Source organism: Petaurus breviceps, unplaced genomic scaffold (genome assembly GCF_028583685.1).
Source record: "Petaurus breviceps papuanus isolate PSGF00001 unplaced genomic scaffold, PetGlider_PUasm1.0 90845, whole genome shotgun sequence".
In the NCBI taxonomy this organism is placed as follows: Eukaryota; Metazoa; Chordata; class Mammalia; order Diprotodontia; family Petauridae; genus Petaurus; species Petaurus breviceps.
In genome coordinates, this window is record NW_027187359.1 from 8,252,508 (window position 1) to 8,276,458 (window position 23,951).

General features: G+C 40.7%; 2 protein-coding genes across 4 annotated transcripts in view; both read left to right on the forward strand.

The window, feature by feature from the left end:
* The window catches only part of SPATA31H1 (SPATA31 subfamily H member 1), a 6,745-nt gene extending 4,220 nt beyond the window's left edge, over positions 1 to 2,525 (forward strand). Inside the window, 4 exon segments of the mRNA XM_069071808.1 lie at positions 1 to 325; positions 371 to 1,107; positions 1,240 to 2,403; positions 2,499 to 2,525. The exon segment at positions 1 to 325 is cut by the window's left edge and continues 4 nt beyond it. Coding sequence (XP_068927909.1) covers positions 1 to 325; positions 371 to 1,107; positions 1,240 to 2,403; positions 2,499 to 2,525 — 2,253 coding nt within the window.
* Positions 2,526 to 3,513: 988 nt separating this feature from the next.
* The window catches only part of ZNF512 (zinc finger protein 512), a 30,971-nt gene continuing 10,533 nt past the window's right edge, over positions 3,514 to 23,951 (forward strand). The window contains exons 1-9 of one of the 3 annotated variants that reach the window (XM_069072097.1): positions 3,514 to 3,643; positions 4,449 to 4,507; positions 19,063 to 19,247; positions 19,879 to 19,974; positions 20,275 to 20,358; positions 21,782 to 21,906; positions 22,253 to 22,339; positions 22,865 to 22,963; positions 23,519 to 23,686. In XM_069072097.1, the coding sequence (XP_068928198.1) occupies positions 3,614 to 3,643; positions 4,449 to 4,507; positions 19,063 to 19,247; positions 19,879 to 19,974; positions 20,275 to 20,358; positions 21,782 to 21,906; positions 22,253 to 22,339; positions 22,865 to 22,963; positions 23,519 to 23,686 (933 nt within the window). In that variant the 5' untranslated portion in view covers positions 3,514 to 3,613. The remainder of the gene's footprint in view (positions 3,644 to 4,448; positions 4,508 to 19,062; positions 19,248 to 19,878; positions 19,975 to 20,274; positions 20,359 to 21,781; positions 21,907 to 22,252; positions 22,340 to 22,864; positions 22,964 to 23,518; positions 23,687 to 23,951) is intronic. The other 2 variants (XM_069072098.1, XM_069072099.1) reach the window with 2 other exon arrangements.

Consider the following 23,951-nt stretch of genomic DNA (forward strand, 5'->3'; position numbering starts at 1 on the left):
AAAGGGCTGGCCCCAAGGTCACAGGTCAGACTCACAGATTCCAAGGGGCTGGTCCAGGGGTCACAGACTAAACTCAAAGATTCTAAGGGGATGACCCTAAAGCCGTATGTTCAAGTCATAGATTCTGTAGAGCCGACCCCAAGGCCACATATTCAAGTTGTAGACTCCGCCAGGTTGACCTCAAGGTCAAAGTTTCAAGTCATAGATCCTAAGCAATTGACTCTAGAGTTACAGCCACCAGTTGGGGATTCTTTCCATCTTTTCCAGAGCTCCACACCTCTATATAGTTTAGGTTCTAGTAGTATTGCTGCTAAACTGAAACAAGGCCTTCATGGCTCTAAGAAACAGGAGATTCTGAGATTAATGTTAGGAGATTTGAATGAGAATATGGTGCTTCAAAAGCCCTTTACTTTAAGGACATCTAGCAAATTTTCCAAGACAGTACAGCCTTTGACTCTTCCCAGGCCTCCATCTGTGCAACTCTCATATTCCTTACAGCAATGGAGTCTGAGTCCTCAATGTCTATTCCAGGCTCCTTTACTCCCACCTTGGAGATCAGAGAATAGTTTCTGTCAAGAAAGATTAAGGACACCAAAAGCCCTAAAACAGCCTATTTCAAAGAGGCAAGTGAAGGCCCAGGAGCATCGAATTTCAAAGGGAAGAGTGACAAGGAGAAAATCATCATCTACTATTTCCATGCTAAAGAAGAACCTGTGGGCTAAGATGCAGCAAACAAATCACATCCAGGAGGCTCATGTCCAAAGACCACCTCCAGTTATCTATCCATATGCCCCAAATGGGCATTTTTTCCCACCAAGACAAATAATGGTTTCCCAGAGCTGTCAAGGGAGGATTATGGGTACCCCTCCTAGGACTTCACTTTCACAGAGAGAGAGCCTATGCCAACTCTGCAGGAAGAATGCACCCTTCAACAAACAGCTAGAGCATTCCAAGCCTAGCACATCTCAGGACTATCCCAACTTGACCACAAAAGAAGCCCAAGGCAGCAGTGAACCTATGGAAGGAAGGAAGGAAAGGGAACAAGTCCCCTCAGAGTTAAGTGAACTACCTCAGAGTATAAGCCCACAACTGCCTTCCTCCCACAAGGTACCTAGTAGTGAGAAGCCTGCTTCAGTGGAGCAGAATGGAAAACCAGATATAAGTTCACAGATAAGAACTTCTGAATCTCAGCCTAGGCCTCTGTCAGTAACTTCTTCCCACAAGGTACCTAGTACTGAGAAGTCTGCTTCAGTGGAGCAGAATGGAAAACCAGATGTCAGTTCACAGATAAGAACTTCTGAATCTCAGCCTAGGCCTCTGTCAGTAACTTCTTCCCAAGAACAGACACAGCTACTACGGGACCTGCAGCTGAAAATAACCCAACAACTCCTAAAGAATCAACTGTCTCCCCAATTTACTCCATCCCTAAATACAGATATGTTTCTACAGTACCCATTCTGTCTGCAGTGTGGCCGATGTTCAGGCCACAGTTGCCCCCACAAGTTCCATGACTCTGTTGGGCCTTGGCTTCTTATCTATCCACAGCTCCGCCTTTTTCGTAATTCTGAGGGACATGGGGAGTTTCGGGTTCACCTTGGCTTTAAGTTAAGAACCCGAAACCAAACCCAAACCTCAAAGCAGCAAAGAAAAGTAGGGCCTTTGGTGTCAATGAGTCATGTATCATCACAGTCTGACCCATCAGAGAAGAAGAGGAAGGATAAGGTCTGTACCTGTCATGTCACCAAGAAAAATTTTACTCTAAGTCTTAAGACAGATATAGGACCTAAGCCTTTCCAGACTCCTAAGCCTTCCCAAACCCCTGGACCTATTCAAGTCCACATCAAAAGAAATTTACCTGGCTGGGGAGTAGAGGTTGCAAAAACAGAAAGTGGAGAGTCTGAACAGTATGACTCCACAATACCTTCTTTACTGGACACTGATAGCAAAGGTGGCTGGGCTAGAGGTGAAGGTAAACGGATCCTTGACTCAGAACAAGTGAAGACCCCCAAGGAGATCAGAACTACAACTCAGAAAATTGAAAGCTTGTCAAGACAGAGTACCCTCAAGTATAGAGGGACACATGCAGAGAGAAGGACTAAGGAGGCCCAAAAAGTAGCTCCTCCAAGCAGATATTCTGAGAAGTCCACAGGATTCATGCAATGGCTCTGCCAGGGTATAAAGAAAGCACTAGGTATGGTTTATCCACCAATGCCTTCATTCCAACGGATGCATGTTCCTAGAGAAAGGCCATCCAGGCAGCAAGGCTCAGTTTTCCGTGAACAATCTCACGTACAACATGGTTCCAAAAATGAGGGGAAGCAGTGGGTCAAGTCTCTGGATACAACTGGTCTAGACACTAAAATGGAGAGGAAAAAAACAGAGAGAGATGGCCAGAAAACAGAAGTATTCAGACTATTTCGTAGGGTTCCAAAGAGTATAAAGATTAACCAATCTAGATCATTTCTTAAATCCACACCCAAATCTATACCATCCCACAGGTCCACATCCCCGGTTCCAAAAAGTAAGATTCCCCATCCTAGAAGGGCCCCAGTTCCACAGAGCAACAAGATCTCCCATTCCATACCATCACACCAGTACACATATCCAGGTCAAAGGAAGTGCTGCGGTGGATCTGTAAAGAAATCCAATAAAACTAAGCAAACTGGCCAGGGACATAAAGTCATCCTAGGAGGGCCAGTGACAAAACAAAAGATTCCACAGCAAGATGCTCAGGGTGATAGAACAGGTAAGGTGTCTTGGAAAGACATCCACAACTCAAGAGGCAGCCTCAGTTCCATGCCCTGAGGCAAAGATGAACCAGCAGAGCTACGAAAGAAAAATCTACTCAAGTGCTCATTTTGCTCTTCCCCAGGCTAATCTGCTAGCTTTCCTTTCACTGCCTCTCCATCACCCCACTTGCATGATTCCTAAGCGTGTGTCTGAGGAAATTTTTACTGGGGGGGGGGGGGGGAGGGTCTTCTGTAACTTCTCCCGAATAAAAGAAGTAAATAGAGTGTGTTGAGCTGTATGACTATCTAGCAAGTACCAGGGCAGCTAGGTGGCGTAGTGGATAGATCTGGATCTGGCCTCATCCACTAACTAGCTGTGTGACCCTGGGCAAGTCACTTAACCCTTGTTTGCCTCAGATTTCCTCATCTGTAAAGTGAGCTAGAGAAATAAATAGTAAATCACTGCCAAGAATGAATGGGGTCACGAAGAGTCGGACACGACTGAACAACTACCAAGCACCAGCCACCAGCCTCGGTCCTGAGCTTAAGTGTGGTTCAAATCTTGACTTTCTCATTCTAGAATCAGTTCCTCTAATTTTCATTTTCCCTATCTGTAAAAAAAAAAAAAAAGAGGAGGAGGGAGAAGACTGCACTTGATGGTCTCCAAACACCCTCTCTTCTGCTACATTCTAAAACCTACAAACAGTTTAAAACTCTTAGGAATGCTACTGAAAGAAAAAGGGAACGTCGCCACGTGACATTCTGGTTTCCGGCGCTCGCAGACGGGAGGGGAGGGGAGCGGACGTGACGTAACCCTCCTTTCCTCTCCAGTCCCTTTGGGTCGCTCCCTGATGACGTTTTTGAAGTAAAGCCTGGAGGGGGCGATGCCTTCCGGACGCTCTGCGGTATCTTCTGTGAGTAGCCTGGTTTGGGGGCCCTTCTTCCGGAGCCTTGAACCCCCTCATTTTAGAGTGAGATGCCGGGATCGTCCCCATTGACATTCCGGCTCCCATGTCTGACTCTAAGACCGTCCGGGCTGAGGGAGGAGCGGAGTGGGGGGAGATAGCGCGCTTCGACCGCTCCCGTTTCTTGGTCCCCAGGCCGGAGCGTCTTCGTGGGTAGCGAGTCCGCCTCCTTCGTCCTCCTCCTCTTCTTCCTCAGACTGCTCCCGGCCCCGCTACCGAGCCCCAGAGGCGGCTTTTCTTCCCGCCCCCGCACTCGGGTTTCTAGGCGGGCGTAGAAACGGTGGTTCTGGCGCAGTTAGCAGGGCCTCAGGCCGGCGCAGGGCCGGGGAGATCGCCCTGCTCCCTTCCCAGAGGCTGGAGGGATGCGATGCCTCGCCTGTGTGCTGAGGGGGAGATTTTCCTAGGAAAGCGTGGCTTCCTTTGCCAGCAGAGGGTTTTCTCTTCGTGGGGGCTGGGTAGTTTTCTCTTCCGAGGTCGCTGGGTAGTTAGTTACATATGAGTTTATTGGTATAGGGACCTCTTGGTGAGAAAAACTCCCTCAACTAATGCCACAGGACAGCTGTTCCGAAACTTAATCTTGAGTTGTCTGGGGACACTGAAAGGTTGAGTTCCTTCCCCAGGATCACCGAGCCTGTCTGTGTCAGAGAAGGGACATAAAGTTACGGCATGTAAACTGTTGTGAGGTTGTCTTTCTGTCCCCTTCACAGCGCTGCCTCTCCTTATAGTAGTAACTTCCATGTTTGTGATTTGCTAGGCCCCCGGACCCACACACTTCAGGCAGCAGAAGAACAAGAGGAGTGTGGAAGCCAAGAAGTAAGTGAGGTTTCCTGGAATTGGTGTAATTGTGTGATAAAGCAGGTTATCAAGCTCAGGCCTCGAAAACACATTAGCCTGCAGAAAAGAATGGATTACAATAAAAGTTGAAAATATGACCCACATCATATTTGTACTGTATTTCTTAAGGCTTTTGATGCTTACTGCCATTAGATACTTTGTCACTAAGACACTGATGAAAATAATTTGAACTGATAATCTTTTCAGTTTTAGAAATATTTTTCTGTAAGACTGGTTAATTATTAAGTTTATGCCAGGAGGGTGCTGAGGTTTTATAAACTTCCTTCAAAAGATAGCTTTTGACCTTTAGAAATTTTTGTTTTGAAGGAATAACATGGATAGTCAAATGTAGTTTTTTCCACGAGACCTCGATATTTGAACTAAGAGGGATTGAAGATGAAGCATTAAAACTTTATTACATGGGAAACCAGAAAGGAGTTTGAGAGGTAGATATTTTCTGTTTGAGATCAGAGGTTGAGATCAAAAAGTAGTCAACAGCTATGACTATAAATTCCTTAAATGGCTGGTGCATTTAAAGTAGTTATTTTGCTTTTATTTGATTAGGGTTTCTGTGTTACTTAGGGAAGGAAGTTTGGGATTAATTATATTTAAACATAGTTGCATGTGTGCTTCATAGAATACAAAAACAGAAGAAATTCTCCTTGAGAATTGCTTTAGATAAACCTACTATTAAAAGCAAAAGTCAAAGACATTTTAGTCTCTGTTTTTTTTTTTTCTTTTGGTAGCTATTCTACCAAAAGATGTTTAACTGAAGAGTTCTTAGCACCATTTGGCTTTGGAGGGTCCTCCTGAAATTATCTTAGAGAAGGGTCAGGTTAGATGAAAACTTTCTTGTTTTATTACTATGCCCACCCCCAGGATTGAATTAACCTTTGGGTTTTTTGTTTCACTGTTGAGTTGAAGGTATGAGAAAGTTCAATCCATGTGTTAAACAATTAGAAAGAGCCCAAGAAAAAAATTACCTAGGACTTTGAAATTTGAGGTGAAAGAAAGTCCTTACTGGGTATTTCTTTTCTATCAGTTTTCTTAGTCATTTTGAACTTTTTCTGCTATTTCAGGCATAGCATCATCTATTTTTAAGCAACTTATAGTTTCCAATTTCACAAAATTTTAAAGTTTGAAGGGACATCAGAAGTTGAGTCTAACTTTTTATTAGGTACTTGCTGTGTGCAAAGCACTGATAATATTCAATAGCCCTTTACATCAATGAGATTACATTTTCCTGGAGGAAATACATGTTCAGAGATGAGGTGGAGACTGTCCAAAGGAGAGTAACCAAGATGGGGATGAGCTTCAATATCACGCTGTATGATAATTGAAGGAACTAAGAATGTTTAGCTTAGAAAAGACTTGGTAAGGGCGAGGGCACATAATACTTAACTTCAAGTATGTCAAGGGCTATTATGTGGAAGAGGAATGAATTAGTCTTCTGCCTGGTACCAGAGGGCAGAACTAAGCCTCATGTAGGAGGTGTTGCCTGAGTTGGGCCCTGAAGGACGCTAGAGGTTACAAGAGGTAGACAGGAGAGAGAGCATTTCAGGCATGAAGAGTGGCTTGTGCAAAGGTACCAGATTAGGAGATGGAATGTTGAATTTGGGAAACAGCAAACTGACTGGAACTTAGTGTGTGTGAGAGGGAGTAACTTGAAATTAGTCTAGAAAGATAGGCTGGAACTAGATTGTGAAGGGTTTTAAATGCCAAAGAGTTTATATTTTATCCTAGAGAAAATGGATCCACCAAAGCTTCTTGAGTAGGGAAATGGCATGGTCAGACCTAGCTTCAGGACTTTTTATTCAGTAGTTATGTGAAGGATGGTTTGAAGTGGGGTTAGATGCAAGGAGACCAGTTAGGCGTTTTTAATAGTGCAGTCAAGAGGTAATAAAGGACTGAACTTGGGAGTGAGGCAAGTGTAAAATAGGGAACAATTGTGAGAAATGTGAAATTAGAATTACAAGATTTGGTAACTGGTTATGAGAGTTAAAGTGAAAGAAAGAATAGAAAATGACCATGAGGTTTAGAACTGGAGGACTAGAATGGTAGTAGGATTTGCCATAGAAGTAGGAATTTAGGAAGAAGGGATTTGAGTAGAAAGATAAAGAGTTCCATTTAGGGCATGTTGAATTTGAAATGTCTTTACTACATATAGGCAGAGATGTCTAGTAGGCAGTTGGAGATGTTGCTTAGCACTTTTTGTGAGGAGAACTCTGCAAACCTCTGTAGGAAATACAGGATTATAATAACAGGCAAAAAAAATTAAAAGCTACAAAACTCAGCCCTGGTGGAATTGTGAAAAACAGGTACATTGCTTCATTGCTGGTGAAATTGCAAACTTGTTGATTCTTTTTTGGAGAGCAGTCTGACAGTATATAGTAAAAGTTACAAAAAATAATCATGCCCTTTGACCCAGCAGATCCACTGCGATACATAAAGTGTTTTAAAAAAAAACACACAAAAAAATGTCCCATTCAAGTATTTTCACAGTAGCTTTGTATATAATTACAAAAAAAGTGGAGGCAACTGAAATACCCATTAGAAGAATGTTTAATAATTATGGCAAGTTAATGCAACAGAATCTTTAATGCCAATAAGACATTATGAAGAATAAAAAGAAATCTAGAATGACTTCTATAATACAAAGTGGAAAAAGCAGAAGCAGCAGAATGGAGTGTATGTATCAGGAGAAGAAAATTTTATTTATTTATTTTTTAAGCAATTGGGTTTAAGTAACTTGCTCAATGTTACACGGCCAGGTATTTCTGGGTGGGTACTAAGTGTCTGAGCCCGGATTCAATCCCCGGGTCATCCCGACAATGGGGCCGGTTCTCTTACTCGATGTGCTACCTGGCTGTCCCAGAAGATAATTAAAAAAAAAAATGGTCAAGAACAGACAAAAATTCTAATTGGGACTTGGAATGGTATTATACATTGAAATTGATTAATCTGTATGTAAATAGTTACTGAGCAAGTTCAGTTATTTGTACTTTTGTGTTAATGTTCAACATTGGATTTTTAATAAATTATTTAAAGAAAAAAACTGAAAGAGAATGTATAGAAAGAAGAGAGAAGGGCCTAAGACAATCCTGAAATACACTTGTACATAAGAGACTGATCAGAGGTGATAATCTGGAAAAATGGAGATGCTTCTTTAAAATCCAGGGAGACCTGAGCATCATAAAGAGAATGGTGAACATTGACCACATGCAAAGGGCTCAAGAGGATGAGAGCTGAGAGAAAGCCAGAACAATTCATAATTTTAGAATTTCTTTCCAGATTTGTTTCCTTAGTTATAAGTAATCTTGTTTCATTAGCATTATTTCATAAGCATTGATTAAGTTCCTGCTGTGTGCCAGATTCTGTTCTAGGTGCTAGGTGCTAGGAAAGTAAGCTCATCCTACTCTCAAGGAGCTTCCATTCTACCAGGAGAGCACATTATATTTACAGATAAGTAAATACCGGGGACACATGTGATTTGTGGAGTTGTGGTGCTAACAACTAGGGAAATCAGGAAAGGCCTCTTGAAAAAGTTGGCACTTGATATTAGCCTTGAAGGAAGTAGAGTTCCAAAAAGGAGAGCACTTTAGGCATGTGGGATTAGGAGCCATTAAAGCTGTTTGAACAAGGGACATGGTCAGATATGGTGCTTTAATAATATCCATTTAGTAACTATGTGGAGGATGTATTGGAGAATTGAGAGACTTAAAGCAGGGAGACCAGTTAAGCTGTTTACTGTAGTCTAGGCCAGGTGTGGGGCACTGCAGCCCTAAGGCCACCACATATGACCTTTCAGGTCCTTGAGTGTGGCCCTTAGAGTTCAAGTGTTACAGAAAAAATCCTTTTATTAAGGGGATTTGTTCTGTGAAGTTTGGATTCAGTTAAAGGGCTGCACTTGAGGACCTAGAGGACCACATGTATCCTAAGGCCTCAAGTTCCCCAACCCAATCTAGGCACAAGTCGAGAGGGCCTAGTTAGGGTAAGAGTAGAGAGAAAGATACTTATGTAAAAGGTATTGAAAGGGTTGAATCATTAAGACTTAATACTGTGGGATGAGGGAAAGTAAAGAATCTAGATTAATTCCTAGGTTGTGATCCTGAATTATTAGAAAAATCACAGTGCCATTCTTTATATATGTCTGAAAGTGTCTCCGTTTTTCTAGATCATCTATGAGCAGCCCTTTGTGTATAGGTGTATCTCAGGATTGTCTTAGACCTATCTCTTATCTTTCCACACATTCTCTTTCAGTTTCTTTTTTTCTTAAATTGTGCTACCACACATTGGTGAACAGTAATAGAGATGGTAGGAGATTTAGTAGGTTTAAAAGAAAAGATGAGTTCCATCTTAGACTTGTTGAGTTTGGAACGTCCAAATGGAGATAATACTGAGCAGGCATTTGGAGATGTGGGCCTAGGGATCTTAGAAGAGAGATCAGGTCTAGATACATAAATTATGGAACCAGTTGTCCAGAATTGATGGTTGAAACCAAGGGAACTGATGAAATCCCTGAGAAAGGGAATAGAACAGGGGTTCTTAACCTGAGATCCATAGACATAGAAGGTATCTTGTGTGTGGATTTCAGAGGTGTCTTGAGGTTGGAAGGGGAAAAAAAATTGCATCTTTATATTAATAAAATTGACTCCTTTTGTAATCCTATGTATTCTATACATCTTAAAACATTCTAAGAAGGGATACATTGGCTTCACCATACTGTTAAAGGGGGTCTATAATGGCTAAGAATTTCTTGTGTAGAGAGAAAAGGAGAGGATATAGGATAGAACTCGGGTATACCCATTCATAGGTATACTTCCTATCTTTTCAGTTCTTCATTTCCTGTTTCTTAGCCTTACATAAATTGGAAATAGTTTTGTACTCTTGTTTTTGGTACTCTTTTTTTTTTTTAAGCAATTCTGCTTTCATATCTGTTTCATACTTAGAAGGTGATAGATAAGATTGACCTCCCTAGTTTTTAAAGACCCATAGGCTTCAGTGGTTGACCCTAGAGGTCTATTGACATAAGCAGAGAAGCCCAAGGCTTGAAAAGTTAATGTAATATAAATGAAAGAGAATTGGGAACAGGTGATTGGGTTCAACTTTTCCTGGTTGGTTTTCTCCAAAAACATAGCCTTTTTGCTTCAGAGGTCTAAAAATATACAGAACAAAGTTTTGTGGGGAACAGAACTTCATGAAGATAGTGGAGTTTTGAGGAAAAATGTAAGGCATCTTTGCAAGTGGGAAGAAGGAAGTTTTAATTTCAATAATAACTGGCATTTATTTAGTGCCTTAAGGTTTTTTTTGTTGAATTTATGCTATTTTTATTATTAAAAATGATAAATATCCTTTAATTACCTTCAGTTCCAAATATATTCCTTCCTGAGAGCCATCCTTTATTTAAAAAAAAAAGAAAAAAAGCACTTCAGCAAAACTAACTGACCTGTCAACCAAGGCTAACAGTATATGCAGTTTTCTACATCTAGAGTCTCTTACCTCTTTAAAGAAAGGCAAATGAATTCTCATACTTCTTCTTTGGGTCATAATTTTTTAAAGATTATTCCCCCTTCTCCCCCTCCCCCCCCCAATTAAGGAGCATTGTTTTACCAAGCCATCTTCAAAGATAGGAATAATCATTATAATTGATATTTAACTTTGATTTTTTTTCTTGTTGCATATATTTTTCCTGGTTCAACTTCATTTTGCTTCAGTTCATATATGTCTTCTCATGCTTATTTTTACTTTTTATATTTATGGTTTCTTACAGTAAAGTAATGTTCCATTTCATTCCTATGCAACAATTTCTTTAGCTGTTCCCCAGTCATGTCACCTACATTGTTTCCAGTTCTTTCCACCACAGAAGTTGCTGCTATAAATATCTTAGTACGTATATAAGACCTTTCCCCTAACCCTCAATCTTTTACCTCCATGGAGTATATACCTCACAGTGGGATCTTTGGGTTAAAATTGTTGGGACATTTTAATCACTTTCTTAGCATAACAACTAGTTATTGTTAAGAGCTGTACATATGATATATTTTTTTTATTTTTAAAAGCAATTGGGGTTAAGTAACTTGCCCAAGATTACTCGGCCAGTTATTTTGTGTGGGTGTTAAGTATCTGAGGCCAGAACCGATCCTGGGTCCTCCCAGTTGCAGGGCTGGCGATCTTACTCACTGTGCCACCTGGCCACCCCTGCATATGTTATTTTATCTTATTTACAGTCGCCACATCCCTATGAAGTGAGGTCTATAGCTACTATCCCTATTTTAGAGATAATGAAACTGAGGTAATGGAAGGTTAAGTGACTTTCCCAGGCTCACTTAGTTAAGGAGTGCCTGGGGTGGTCTGACTCCTAGACCAATACTATCCATTAGGCTATCTGGTTGCCTTCCTCGAATTGTGTGCAAAGAACAGAGGGGAATTCCTAGAAGGTTGCTTTGAATGGTAGGTATGAATAGAAAGGTATGAATTTGGCTTAAGATGAGGAAGGAAAGACTGATAGCATTTGAATTAGTAAGTACAAGCCACTGTGGTGTAGTAGAAAACCTGCTGGAGATGACCTTTTAGGGAGTTTCCATCTAGGTCCTATGGATAGTCCACGTTATTGAACTTCTCTGGCCCACAGTTTCTGTGTGTGAGATGGGACTATAACAATTACACTATCTCACAGGCTAGGTATAGGTAGAAATGTTACTGTTTGTTACTATTTAGTCATTTTTCTAGTGTGTCTGTGACCCTATCTGGGATTTTCTTGGCAAAAATTTTGCAGTGCTTTGCCATTTCCTTCTCCAGCTCATTTTACAGATGAGGAACTGCAGCAAATAAGGTTAAGTGAACTGCCAGGGTCACACAGGTAGTGAACTCAGGAAGGTGAGTCTTTGTGACTCCAGACCCAGCACTATCTACTGTGCCACCTAGCTGCCACAAATATCATTATTACTACTAGTGTAAAATCATAGGAGTTGAAAGGGGCCTGATTGACCCTTAGTTCTACCACCCTTAGTTGCTTGGTATTTAGGTACTTAGGAGGAAACAGATTCAGGGGCATTAAATAACTTGTTCCAAATTAAACACTGGTAGAAGTGGGACTGTGACACAGATCTCCTGATTGTCAGTACTCATTCTCTTGCAACATCTTTACTCTGTGATTTATCTGATTTCTGGGGAAGGCTTTAGTGCTTCATTTGACCAGTTATTAAACCCTCTGCTGTGTGTTGCTTCTACTAGGTATGGGGGCAAAGAGATCCAAAGGTAACTTAGACTTGTTATCCACTCTCAAAGAACTTATAATCAAAAGGAATGGTAGTTGTGTCTATTTCTTAAGAGGAATATGAAGTACCATAAGTTCACTTCTAGCTGGGGTGGTTTAGGGAAGATGGGATGACTTCACAAAGTCAGTATTGAACTGGTCTTTGAAGGATTGATAGAATGCAAATGGGGAGAAAAGTGATGATGTCATATCATGTTACTGCTCTGAGTATAGTTCATGCTAAGCTGTAGGCAGGCAAAGAGGGAAGAGAGGGGCTTCAGAAAACTGACAAAAGGGAAATGACATCTTGGTCTGTGGGAGGGGATAAGGAAAAAATTGTCTTTGGTCTTTTCCTACCTCTCTCCTTGCCCCTTTACCATCTCCTGTTGCTCTCATTTGTTTTCCTAAACTCTCATTTGCCTGCCTACTTCACTGGAATCCAGTATCCTCTGTTGTATTCCCTCAGTGAATCTTGGTTATGTCAAAGGGTAAATAACTGATAGCTTCTCCCTTAACATTACCAGGGATTTTTACTAATGAAAACAAATTAACTGCTACAAAGCCAGAGGATCAGACACACCCGGAAGGAGGGAGAACAAAAGCATTTTATCATTTTTGTTTAATTCATTTGGCTCTACCTTCTTCAATACTAAGGATATTATATAAGATTTTCTTCCTTATTTTGTATATTTACTTGATTTTTTTAGTGATGGTTACTAAGTTGACACAAAAATGTTTTTAACCACAAGAACCCTCACATTAATTTCTTAGTGGAATTTCAGGCTATTTGGGAAGGAGAATTTTGAATTAGAGCTTTCCCTTAAATCATACCTACTAAGTCAGAAACCTTGGAATTTTGTGCAGGTGGAGGGAATAATTAGCACAGAGGAGAGGAGGAATGTTCATCATGGTTCATAGCCATTTTCAAGCAGGTGGAAGGAAATAGAGTGGATCTTGGCCAAATAGGAAGCTTTTCTGAGGCCTTAAGACCACTAGCCTTAAGGAGTTAATATAGTTACATCTTCCTTCTTGTCAGAGGATATCCAGGACCTGAATATTCAGATAGCCCTTGACTTACATGTATATTCTTGGCCTTAGTTTTGGGGAGTCAAAGGATAGATACTTGAGTCCTAGAGTTAGTTTGGTTTAGAACATGATAGTGCTTTTCTTTCTCTTGTCAGAGTTGTCCACAAATTCCTGTTTTATTTCCTCATCATAGCATAGAGATGGCCTTGGGTTCTAGGAGCCTGTAGTGGAGTATAAACTTTGTCAGGGTCTGCCAACCTGGGAGGACTTGAAGGACAGTCTGAGCAATAGGCAGTTTGTTTTCCAAGGACTGGGCATTAGATTGTTCATTTGGTGATGAATTCTTTGATCATGGCAACCCATGCAACATACTATTAAATAGTAAAATGTCATTTGGTCCTGTGGACCTGCTCCCCTTCTCCAGTGATAGTGACAGATGAGTGAAAAGGGGGGGTACAGGATGCCAAAAATCATATATTTTGGACTGTTTTATGAACATTAATGTAACTCTTGGTACTATAAATGAGGTCTTCAATGACTAAGTAGACATGACTACTAATGGAAGTAAATTATGTTATTCTTTTTTTTTTTTTTCTCTTTGAAGGGCAATTGGGATTAAGCAACTTGCCCAAGGTCACACGGCTAGTTTTTTGTGTTAGGTGTCTGAGGCAGGATCTGAACTCAGGTCCTCCTGATTCTAAAGCCGGTGCTCCATTCACTGCACCACCTAACTTTACTCCAGCTAGAAGTGAATGTATGGTACTTCATTTTCCTCTTAAGAAAGAGACACACACAGCGAGTAAGAGCACCAGCTCCAGTGTTGAGAAGACCTGGAGATCGAATCCCGGGGTCAGACACTTAGCACCCACCCAGAAACACCTGGCCGTGTAACCTTGAGCAAGTTACTTAACCCCAATTGCTTAGGGGCGGCCAGGTGGCTCAGCGAGTAAGAGCACTGGCTCCAGTTTCGGGATTGACCTGGATCAAATCCGGGCTCAGATACTCAGCACCACACCCAGCAATAACTGGCCGTGTAATCTTGAGCAAGTTACTTAACCCCGACTGCTTTAAAAAAAATAAAATAAAAAAAAAAAAAGAAAGAGACACAACTACCATTCCTTTTGATTATAAGATCTTTGAGAGTGGATAACAAGTCTAATTTACCTTTGGATCTCTCTGCCCCCGTACTTAGTAGAAGCAACACACAGTAGAGGGTTGTAACTTTCTGTATCTTCTGATTTTATGTTATGGTGAGGATGTCAGGAATAACAATTGTTAAAGTTACAACTGAATGAAAGAATGAGTCACAGGTTCTCCTTGTATAGACAAAGGAGTTGGTGCATTTTTTAAAATAAGTGTCCAGAAGGAGCAAGAAACATCATTTCATGGGGTACTTGGTCTTCTTGTCTAGTAGTGTTCAAAATGCAAAAAATCACTGTGAAGATAATTCCACTTTCATGGTGGTGCAATGTTTTGTAAGGATAAAGAGATAAAGCAATTCTATGAAGAACTTAAGATCCTTCAAATTAAATAGTTAGCATTTATGTAGCACCTATTATATGCCAGGCACTGTGCTAAATGCTTTACAAATATTTAATCCTCACAACCACCTTGGGAAGTAGGTACTATTATTATCATCCCTGTTTTACAATTGAGGAAACTGAGGTAAACAGTTTAAGTGACCTGCTCTAGGTCATAGAGCTAGTAAGTGCCTGATGCTAGATTTAAACTCCAGACCCAGCTCTGTATCCACAACACCATCTAGCTGCCTCTAGGCAACATATCCTTCATTATACAGTAACTTTAATTCAACAAACAAACCCCTGCTAGGCACTAGGCATAAGAGATTAAAAGACAAAACTGAAATTCTCCTTCCTTTCATTTCCAGTTAACTGGGGAGATTATTACACATATTCAGATAAGTAAATACAAAGTAATTTGAAGAGGAAGTTGTCCTGGTAACTGAAGGTAAATGGAGGAATAAAAAAAAGGCATTACACAGGAGGCATAAATGAAAAAATGTGCACAGGAAGGATGGGGGAAAATACATTGGAAAACAGGGTTAAGGAGTAAGAGATGAGAAGCCTCATGTTGGCATACATGAAGACTTTTAAAAGGGAGTCAGAAAATGCTCAATATGACAAACACCAAATATCATAGAAATAAAATTGCTTTTATTTTAACAGACAGGAAACTGCTAGTTGCTGATATGGAAGACATTTCAGAATTAACTCTCTGAATGAGACAGACCATAAGCTTGTTAAAACAAATAGAATCAATAGCAATTCAGAAGAAAGAGTAAGAGAGAAAATATGGCATGCAATTAAGGCACCTTCAACCTGATAAGCTGTTGGTGTCAAAAAAATGGGAAATGAATAAAAGTAAAGAAATTGACATATACTTTTACTGTTTCCTAAGGAAGCTTAACTGTTACAAATCATTGGACATAAAGAAACCAAAAGAACTTACTACTCACTGTCTCAGCCATGAAGTATTTGGTCCCTTTGTCAAGTGGAGAAATATGAAAACCAAGGACAATACCAATTAATACATAAGTTCTTTTGAAAATCTTATGGAGTTAAATGATAGAAAATTATGAATAGCATCACCTCAAAAGAGGAAGAAGTAGTGAAGGGAAAAACAAGTTTACAGAAAATTTGACAAGAAAGCCAACATTCCAAAGGCATTTAAAGATGGTCCCAGGAGGAAGTTTACAGATGAAAAATGGAAAAGATCTGTTAAGATTTCTGTAACAAACTCCTTTTGCCATCAGTGATGGAGCTGTCACATTTAAATTCCATTATCACACTCCCTTATAGGATTCAGGAGGAAATAAAAATGGAATTTTTAGGATTAGGCCATGTCTGTGCGGAGGAAATCCAAGTTGGAGGTAACTAAATTCTGAAGGTGTTGTAAAACGGATTCTCAAGATAGGTGAAAGAGAGGAGTGTACCAAGTGGTTGGAAAAAGTTAAGAACTTTTAATGTTTCCCCCCAAAGACTGAGAAAATGTCGGTAGCTGCTGGCCCGCATGTCCATTTTTTCATTTCTGTAGAGTCTTTGTTGAGAATAATCTCAAACTCATCAAGAGTATCCTTGATGGAAGCACGAGAAGGAAACAAGATGATGTTTGCAGATTATTTATAGCAAACCACGTCTTTGGTTACACAGCTGATGGAAAGGAGCAGGATCCAACTGTGCCTATTATTTGGGGACTGTTAAAAAGCATTTGATTTTTTGCAGCAAATTTCCCCTTAATGCTTTTTCTTTGAAAAGGGGTCTGTTATGCAGATATTAAGATTCCTTAAAAGGGGTAGCAATGGAGATAACTTCCTTTGATCCTCGGATTATTAGTATCAGATGTTGCATAAAATGACACAACTTTATCATCATGTAGTTGTCCAGTGTGCAGTTCAAATTGAAGAGGGATTCCCTATCAGGGTCCTCTAAGTGTGTCTTTTGGTGAAAATGATGACATTGTACTGATTATAGCAATCCTGGAAACATTAAAGAACCTCCTAAATTAGGATTAGATTCATAAGCACTCAGAAGAGTTCCGTCTAACTGCTTACACAGGAAGAGCCAAGTGGATGAAGGATGCTTGTTATTTGTTCAGACTATGATGTGTAGTTGGATAGATGACCCATAGAACATATATCTTGGATAGACACTGCATGTGAATCGTTCATGAGCTGGGCCCAGAGTTTAACCAGGAAAGTAAGCTGGGTTGTCTGTGGAAACTTATGTAGTGCTTTTAATGACACTAAGCTCTTCCGGGAAACAAAGGATCATATATTTAACATCTATATTTTTTTGGTGGTACCATATAGCTATGAGCAATGGAACATCTGTCTCTGAGGAGCTAAATTTGGAGATCACTCAAAGGGTGATGGAGAAGTACATGATAGATGTCGGTCAGGTAGCATTCATTAAGCATCCACTCAGTGCCAGACACTATGCTGAGCATTAAGGATACAAAGAAGGCAAAAACCAGACCCTGCTGTCAAGGATCTCGTAGTCTAATGGAGGAGACAACTCACAAAGGGCTGAATAAAAACAGCATATATACAGGGCAAGTTGGAGATTATCCCAGGGAAGGCACTAACGGGGATTGAGAAAGGCTTCCTGTAGAAGGTGGGACTTGAGCTGAGTTTTGAAAGAAGCCAGGGAAGCTAGAAGGTGGAGATAATATTGGAGAGTGTTCCAGGCATGGGGGACAGCAATGGCCAGAGTTGGAAGATGTGAGGGGGCTGGTGTTAATGGATCCCTGAATATATGGAAGGTGTGGGGGAGGTACAACAAGGCTGTAAAGATGGAAAGAAGAGGCCAGGTTATGGACAGCTTTAAAAACCAAACTGTATTTTATATTTGACCCTGGAGGAAATAGGGAGCCCCTGGAGTGGATCGAGTGGGTTTTGGGAAGAATGACATGATCAGACCTGTGCTTGAGTGGAAAATTGATTGGAATGAGGGGAGGTTTGAGGCAGAGAAATCAACTAGTAGACTATTGGAATAGTACTAGCATTAGGTGATAAGGGCCTGCACTAGGGTAGTGGCAGTATTAGAGGAGAGAATGGGAGATGCTATGAAGGTAGAAATGATAGGACTTGGCACGCGATTCACTATGGTGAAAGAGAGTGAGGTGTCAGTGTTGTGAGACTGAGAGGATGGTGGTACCCTTCACAATAATAGAGAAGTTAGGAAGAAGGGAGGGTTTTGGGGGAGAGATGAGTTCAGTTTAGGATATGTTGAGTTTGAGATGTCTTAAGAGATACACAGGTTGAGATGTCCAATATGCAGTTGGAGATGTGAGATTGAAGGTCGAGAGAGGTTAGGTCTGGACAAATAGATCTTAGAATCATCTTAATAGAAATCAATACATTTGAGCTGATGAGATCTCTAAGTGAAATAGTATAGAAGGAGAAGAGGGCACAGGACAGAGCCCTGGGGAAAGTGATTAGCATATGTGACCTGGATGAATATCTAGGAGAGTGTCATGAAAACCTAGAGAGAAGAGGTTGATAGTGTCAAAGGCTCCATAGAGGTCAAGAAGGATGAGGAATGAAAGGGTCACTCAATTTAGTGATTAAGAAGTCATTGGTAAATTTGTAGAGAACAGTTTTATTTGAATGATGAGGTCAGAAGTCACACTATAGATTGTTAAGTAGACACGAGAGAAAAGGAAGTGGAGGTATTGATTATAGATGGTGTATCGATTATATACTCAAGGAGTATAGCTGCAAAAGGAAAAAATGACATAGTACAGTACCTAGTAGGAAGGGATGGATCAATTTTTGAAGACATGGATATGTGTATAGGCAAACAGTCTATATACCTAGGCTATACAATAGGGAAACAGCCAGTGGACTGGGAGAGATTGAAGATTAATGAGAGAGTAAGGATGATAGAGAAGATAGTCTGTTAGAAAAGATGGAAGGAAATGGGAACACTTGTGCATGTAAAACAATCAAGAATTACTAAGGTGAAGCAGAGTAAAAAAATGTCAGAGATCTATCACCAGAAAAAAGGTTGATTGGTCATGTAGGGAGAGAAAGAGATAACTGATAGCCTGTGTGTACACCATTTGAACAGTGTAGGAGACCTAGAGAAAGGCTCCAAGCACTTTATAGACTACTGAGGAAGATTTATGAGAGGACATAGACAGTCCCATGCAAGATGAGAAGAAATATATGCATTACATTTAGTACAGTGGGAAGAAGGTACCCATAATGAGATCACACGTGCTTTTGAGTGTGATAATGCAGTTTGACAACTTAAAACGCAGGATCTAAGGAGAATTGAGGCCAACTAAGAGCTAGCTATAAGTTGCCTTCTCTCTCCTGTCACTTGTGCCTACTCAATTTTCTCCTTGCTCCTCTTAGATTCTGGATCTAGAGATCCTTAGATTGAATTTAAGGTAGCTTCTTATTCTACCCAGTTTCAGTGACTTTCGCCTAATCCCAGAAATTCTTGGTTTGAACTTTATAAGTAATAATAATTACAGCCATTGACATCAATTACTTTCCATTTCCCCTTGACTATCTTGTATCCCAGCTATGATTATGTATCATTAAACATGTCATTAATTTTGTCTTAAGGTTTATTTGATAGACATTGAACCACATGTTCCTTGATGCTCTGACTTCATAGCCTTTTGCTTTAGGAGCACATTCATTGTTTTTTTTATAATTAAAAACAAAAAAAGTAGAAACATTGCTCTTTGGCGTGTACCTTTCTTTGTATTGTGTTACTAGCAGGACCCATTGTGCCACAGGGGATAACAGCTTCCAGGGCACTTCACCTGACCATGACTCCCAAAGTGAAGCATTCTCTACCTCTTCCCGAAAGTTGGTGAGTGGTGGTCGTACGTCTATCAGAAAACCGACTTATTGGTTGGAAATGAGAGGGATCAAAGCAGCTTCTCATCCTCATGGTGAAGGTATGAATCCTGTGCGTCTTGCAGGAATATTTCTTTTTCCTGGGATAGGGAGTTGGCTGTCTGGTTAATAAATGCAAATTCCTATAAAAACAAAAAATGCCAAACTATTTCTTAGGATAACAAAATCATAGGGCTTTATATCATCCTAGATTGATAATACTTTGTTCTTCCTGCCTACAGAACTTTTATTTTGGATATCTCAACCCTAATTAGAAAGTTTCTGGTATCAGGTTAAGACTTCATGGTATCATGGTAATAATAAAAGCCTCTATCCAGCAATTCCTGTTTCTCCCTGAAGCTTTAGTGATTAGATTTAACTGGTATCCTCTCTCTGTGAGTTCCTGACTTAATTGTCTAACAAGCTATTCTTTATGTTGGCTTATAGCTATGCCTATGTAGCATTCTTTAACCTCTATTCTTCTCTCTGATGAGAATCACACAGTGGATCTTCATATAAGAGGTCTACACATACATTTACCTAAAATGTACATAAATATCCTTGTGAAGTTTCTAGTTTTTTGAGGACCTTTCCCTTGGATTTTGTGTTGATTACAAGAAAGCATAATGGATGCCTTGGTTGCAGACCTAGACGTTCATCTTCAAGCTGAGATGCCATCTGTTCTTTCCTTAGTTACAGGTGGAGTGCCAAGCAAAGGGAAGAGGAAGACTAGTGGGGAGGAAGATGAAGACTATGAAGAATTTCCTCAGAAGAAGCAAAAGCTTTCTGGTAAAAGAAATGACATGTACTTTCATTCACAGGGTTGGCTAGGTTTGAGTCCTCCAGAGGTAAAGAGAAATAGGCCTTGGTAATAGTTTTCAAATTTTTGTCCTTGTCAAACATTCTAGTTCCTTGAATCTCTTCTATTCTAAGAAACTGGAAAAGACCTTTGGACTACCTTACCATATCTCTGGGTTCTTCCCTGACTTGAAAGGGAGTCAGCTTTGTAGAGGGATAAAAAGGGTTTTGGGGTTAGACTTAGAGCCCAGCAAAACTGATGTTTTGGGTTTCAACTGTTTCTTGCAATAGGAAAGAAACAGCGGCCTAGAACTCAGCATAGCCCCAGAACCCAGAGCCGTTATATCCGGAAGGATCCGCCAAGTTATCCAGCAGGTATGTGTGTCACTGGAAGCTTTTGGTAGTCTGAATGAGTGAATCAATGAGCGTTTGTTAAGCATTTACTATGTGTGAAGCATGGTGCTGAGTGCTGGGTATACAGGTAGAGTGATCCTGTGATCCTTAGGTCATAGCCACAATGAGGTTGGTAATGCATATTCTTTTTTTTTTTTTTTGAGGGGGGAAGGCAGGGAAATTGGGGTTAAGTGACTTGCCCAAGGTTACACGGCTAGTAAGTGTTAAATGTCTGAGGATTTGAACTCAGGTTCTCCTGACTCCAGGATTGGTGTTCTATTCACTGTGCCACCTAGTCGCCCTTGTAATGCATATTCTTTTTTTTTTCCTTTCTGGAGGGCAATTGGGGTTAAGTGACTTGCCCAAGGTCACACGGCTAGTTTTTTGTGTTAAGTGTCTGAGGCCAGATTTGAACTCAGGTCCTCCTGACTCCAGGGCTGGTGCTCTATTCACTGTGCCACCTAGCCGCCCTTGTAATGCATATTCTTTAATTCATTTTCACTGAAAAAACTGTTATTTGTTTTTTATTTTTAACTATTAAATAATACCAAGGAATTTGTTGACAAGAACTTTCTTTTCCAGTTCTTTAGCAGCCATAACTACAAAGAAGTCAAGGGTGGTAGTACCTGCAGAAGCAGTTGCCAGGGTCTAGCTCCAAAGGGATTGCATCTCTGGACAGTAGTGATGGGGTTAGGCTGGAAGCAGAACCAATGGTCTGGGGAGCACTGTTAAACATTATATATGTCTTAAAGATCTCATCCTTCCCAGTATACTTGTAGTGAGACTAAGAGTGTTGGAAGATACTCACTTATGTAGTAGTTGAATTGAATTGCCATTCCTCCACTAAAGACCTCTAGTATCTGATATTGGTGTGGATATCGCCCAGTATTCTCAGAGGCTATGGCAGAGAAGTGCAAGCTCTGGCAGAGTCTACCGAACTGGAAGAGCTTTGACTATGGGCTCTTGATGGACAATTCTCTGAAGATTAGCTGAGCTAAATTTGGAAAAAGTAATCACCAAAAGGTTGGCCGCCAAATAGTTAATGTTTTTTGCTCACTGGTGCACTCACGCTGGTAAAAAACAACAAGTTTTTGAAGTGCTGAAGTTACTCTGTTCCTAGAGTCTTTTTGATAGGTTTGTTGTTTCTTTTGGAGGCAGATCTTTTCCCCTTAGCATTCATTGTACTCTGATGTTGGCTCCTCAAAGAGATGTGATAGAAGTGACTATTCATTCCCTGAGGATGTTGAGGACATGCCTCCTGATGTTTACAACCCTGTGAGGACACACAGGCACCTTGTTGTGTCCTCACAGGTAAGGTAATCCTCAGAGAATGCCTTTCTCTAGTTATGTGGAAGTGTTCTTCTGGGGAACTGTTCATTGATGTGTGAAATGCTTTCCTCTGCAGGCAGTGTGGAGGAGCAGTGGTATCTGGAGATCTTGGATAAAGGCAGAGTGTCTTGTCCAACCTGTCGGGCAGTGGTGAGGAAGACAGTAGAGGGTCTAAAGAAGCACATGGGAAACTGCAGACAGGTGAGAATGGGCATGTGAAATGATTGCACTTATGTCCCCAGGCCTCCAGGCTCTAAATAGGCAGTTGAGATTAACTTAGCAAGTGTTTATTAAGCACCTGCTATGGACCAAGCCAAGTGTGAAACTAGAGATACAAAAACACCTGCCCTCAAGGAACTTATACTTCACACTAAATACATGTGGACACATATATAGGTGATTTGGATTGTGTGTACTTGGGTTAGAGGGATGGCATACATGCACGTGTGAGCAGATTGTGCGGCTGATGTGTCCTTCTGGTTCTCTGTTGATCGTTCTTGCTAATTTTTGTTTACTTATGGCACTAAGAGACTCTTTAATCCTTCAGGAGATGTACACCTGTCACCACTGTGGGAAACAACTTCGGTCATTGGCAGGGATGAAATACCATGTCATGGCAGACCATAATAATTTGGTAAGAAATTTTATGTGTTCTTCTGGGTCAGTGGAAAGCACATGGTGTCTAGACACTTACCTGGATTGGTGAGGAAGTCCCAGAGGAAATATTGATACTGAGGCAGCAACATGAGCTGATGGACTTTTAGTCAGAGGATGAAATCTGAGGCTGAATCTACAGCTAGTTCACTTATTGTAGATTAATACATTCCCATGATGACTGGCCTAAGGTGAAGGCAGGGCTCAGAGATCATGTTCTCATTGCAATTACAGTTCCATCTGACTAGAAGGATAAAGAAAAGCTTAGGGGCTCAGACAACTTATAGGTCACATCGACTTACCTTCTTAGTTTGATTTCTTTCCTTTAGGTACGTGCTGCCTTGCCTCTCACCCTTTTTTCTGTTATCTCACTAAAAAGGAGACTGAAAAGGATTGCTTTGCATTCCTCAAAGCCCTATGTAAATGCATACTATTGTTATTTAGCTATTGTTAATTAATATTTGCCCATTTTCCAATCTTGCTGTCTTTTCCTGCTCTTTTTCAGCCCATCCTGAAAGATGGAGGAGAGCTAGATGAGCCAAATGAACGAGAGCGACTCCGGAAGGTCCTGAAGAGGATGGGGAAGCTCAAGTGTACACGGGAGGTAGGAGCCTTCCCTGAACTGGGGTCTCTTTATCCCCGTGCTTCTCCTCTGCATGTCTGCCTGAGGACAGCTTCTGTTGGCCTGAGTCTTGAGGATAGTTCCTGTTCCTCTGGTTTTCACAAGCCTAATGAAGTCCTTTCTCCTCTAGCTCCTGCTCATTAGTGTAACCCCTTGCAAGACAACTTTTTTCTTTCATTTTCCTTCCCTTCTATAATTGTTTTTTTCCCCCACCCCAAACTTCAGGGATGGCTTATTCTTACTGAAGTGTTTAGAGAGGATCCAAGCATAAGCTTCTTAGGAAGTCTGGAGTGATATTTTTGTGTTAATGTGTACTTTGATATTTGACTTAGACTGGATCGCTACAGAACTGTAGTCTTTAGTCAAGACAACAAGGGTGGGAATTGAACTGGGAATGAGAAAGGATTATGTCTGATGGGGGATGTTGGAAAGGCATGTTGATGTTGTAATGTTAGGAGGAGGTACTGAGGTTGTGGTATTTGGAGAAGTGTGTCAAAGGGAATAAGATTAGATTTTAGACCTCCTTCTCATGTTTAGAGTTGCTCTGGCAGCTTCACAAGCATCATGGGCTACTTGTATCACATCCGAAAATGTGGCAAAGAAGCTGCAGAACTGGAGAAGATGACATTGAAATGTCACCATTGTGGGAAGGCTTATGGATCAAAGGCTGGACTTATGTATCACCTGCGGTCAGAACATGGACCTGTGAGTACTAACTACCTGCCAGATTCTGTCAGAAGATATATCACAATTCCCCTTTCTTCTCTTTTCATGACTGGCACATGTCCTTTTTTATACTCTGGAATATTTGTAAATCAGAAAAGCCAGAGCTTAGTAAGTTGATATGGTCTTCTTAGAGAGAAAGTTTCTTATAATTGAGAGAGATTAAAGAGATACATCACACACACACACACACACACACACTCTCTCTCTCTCTCTCTCTCTCTCTCTCTCTCTCTCTCTCTCTCTC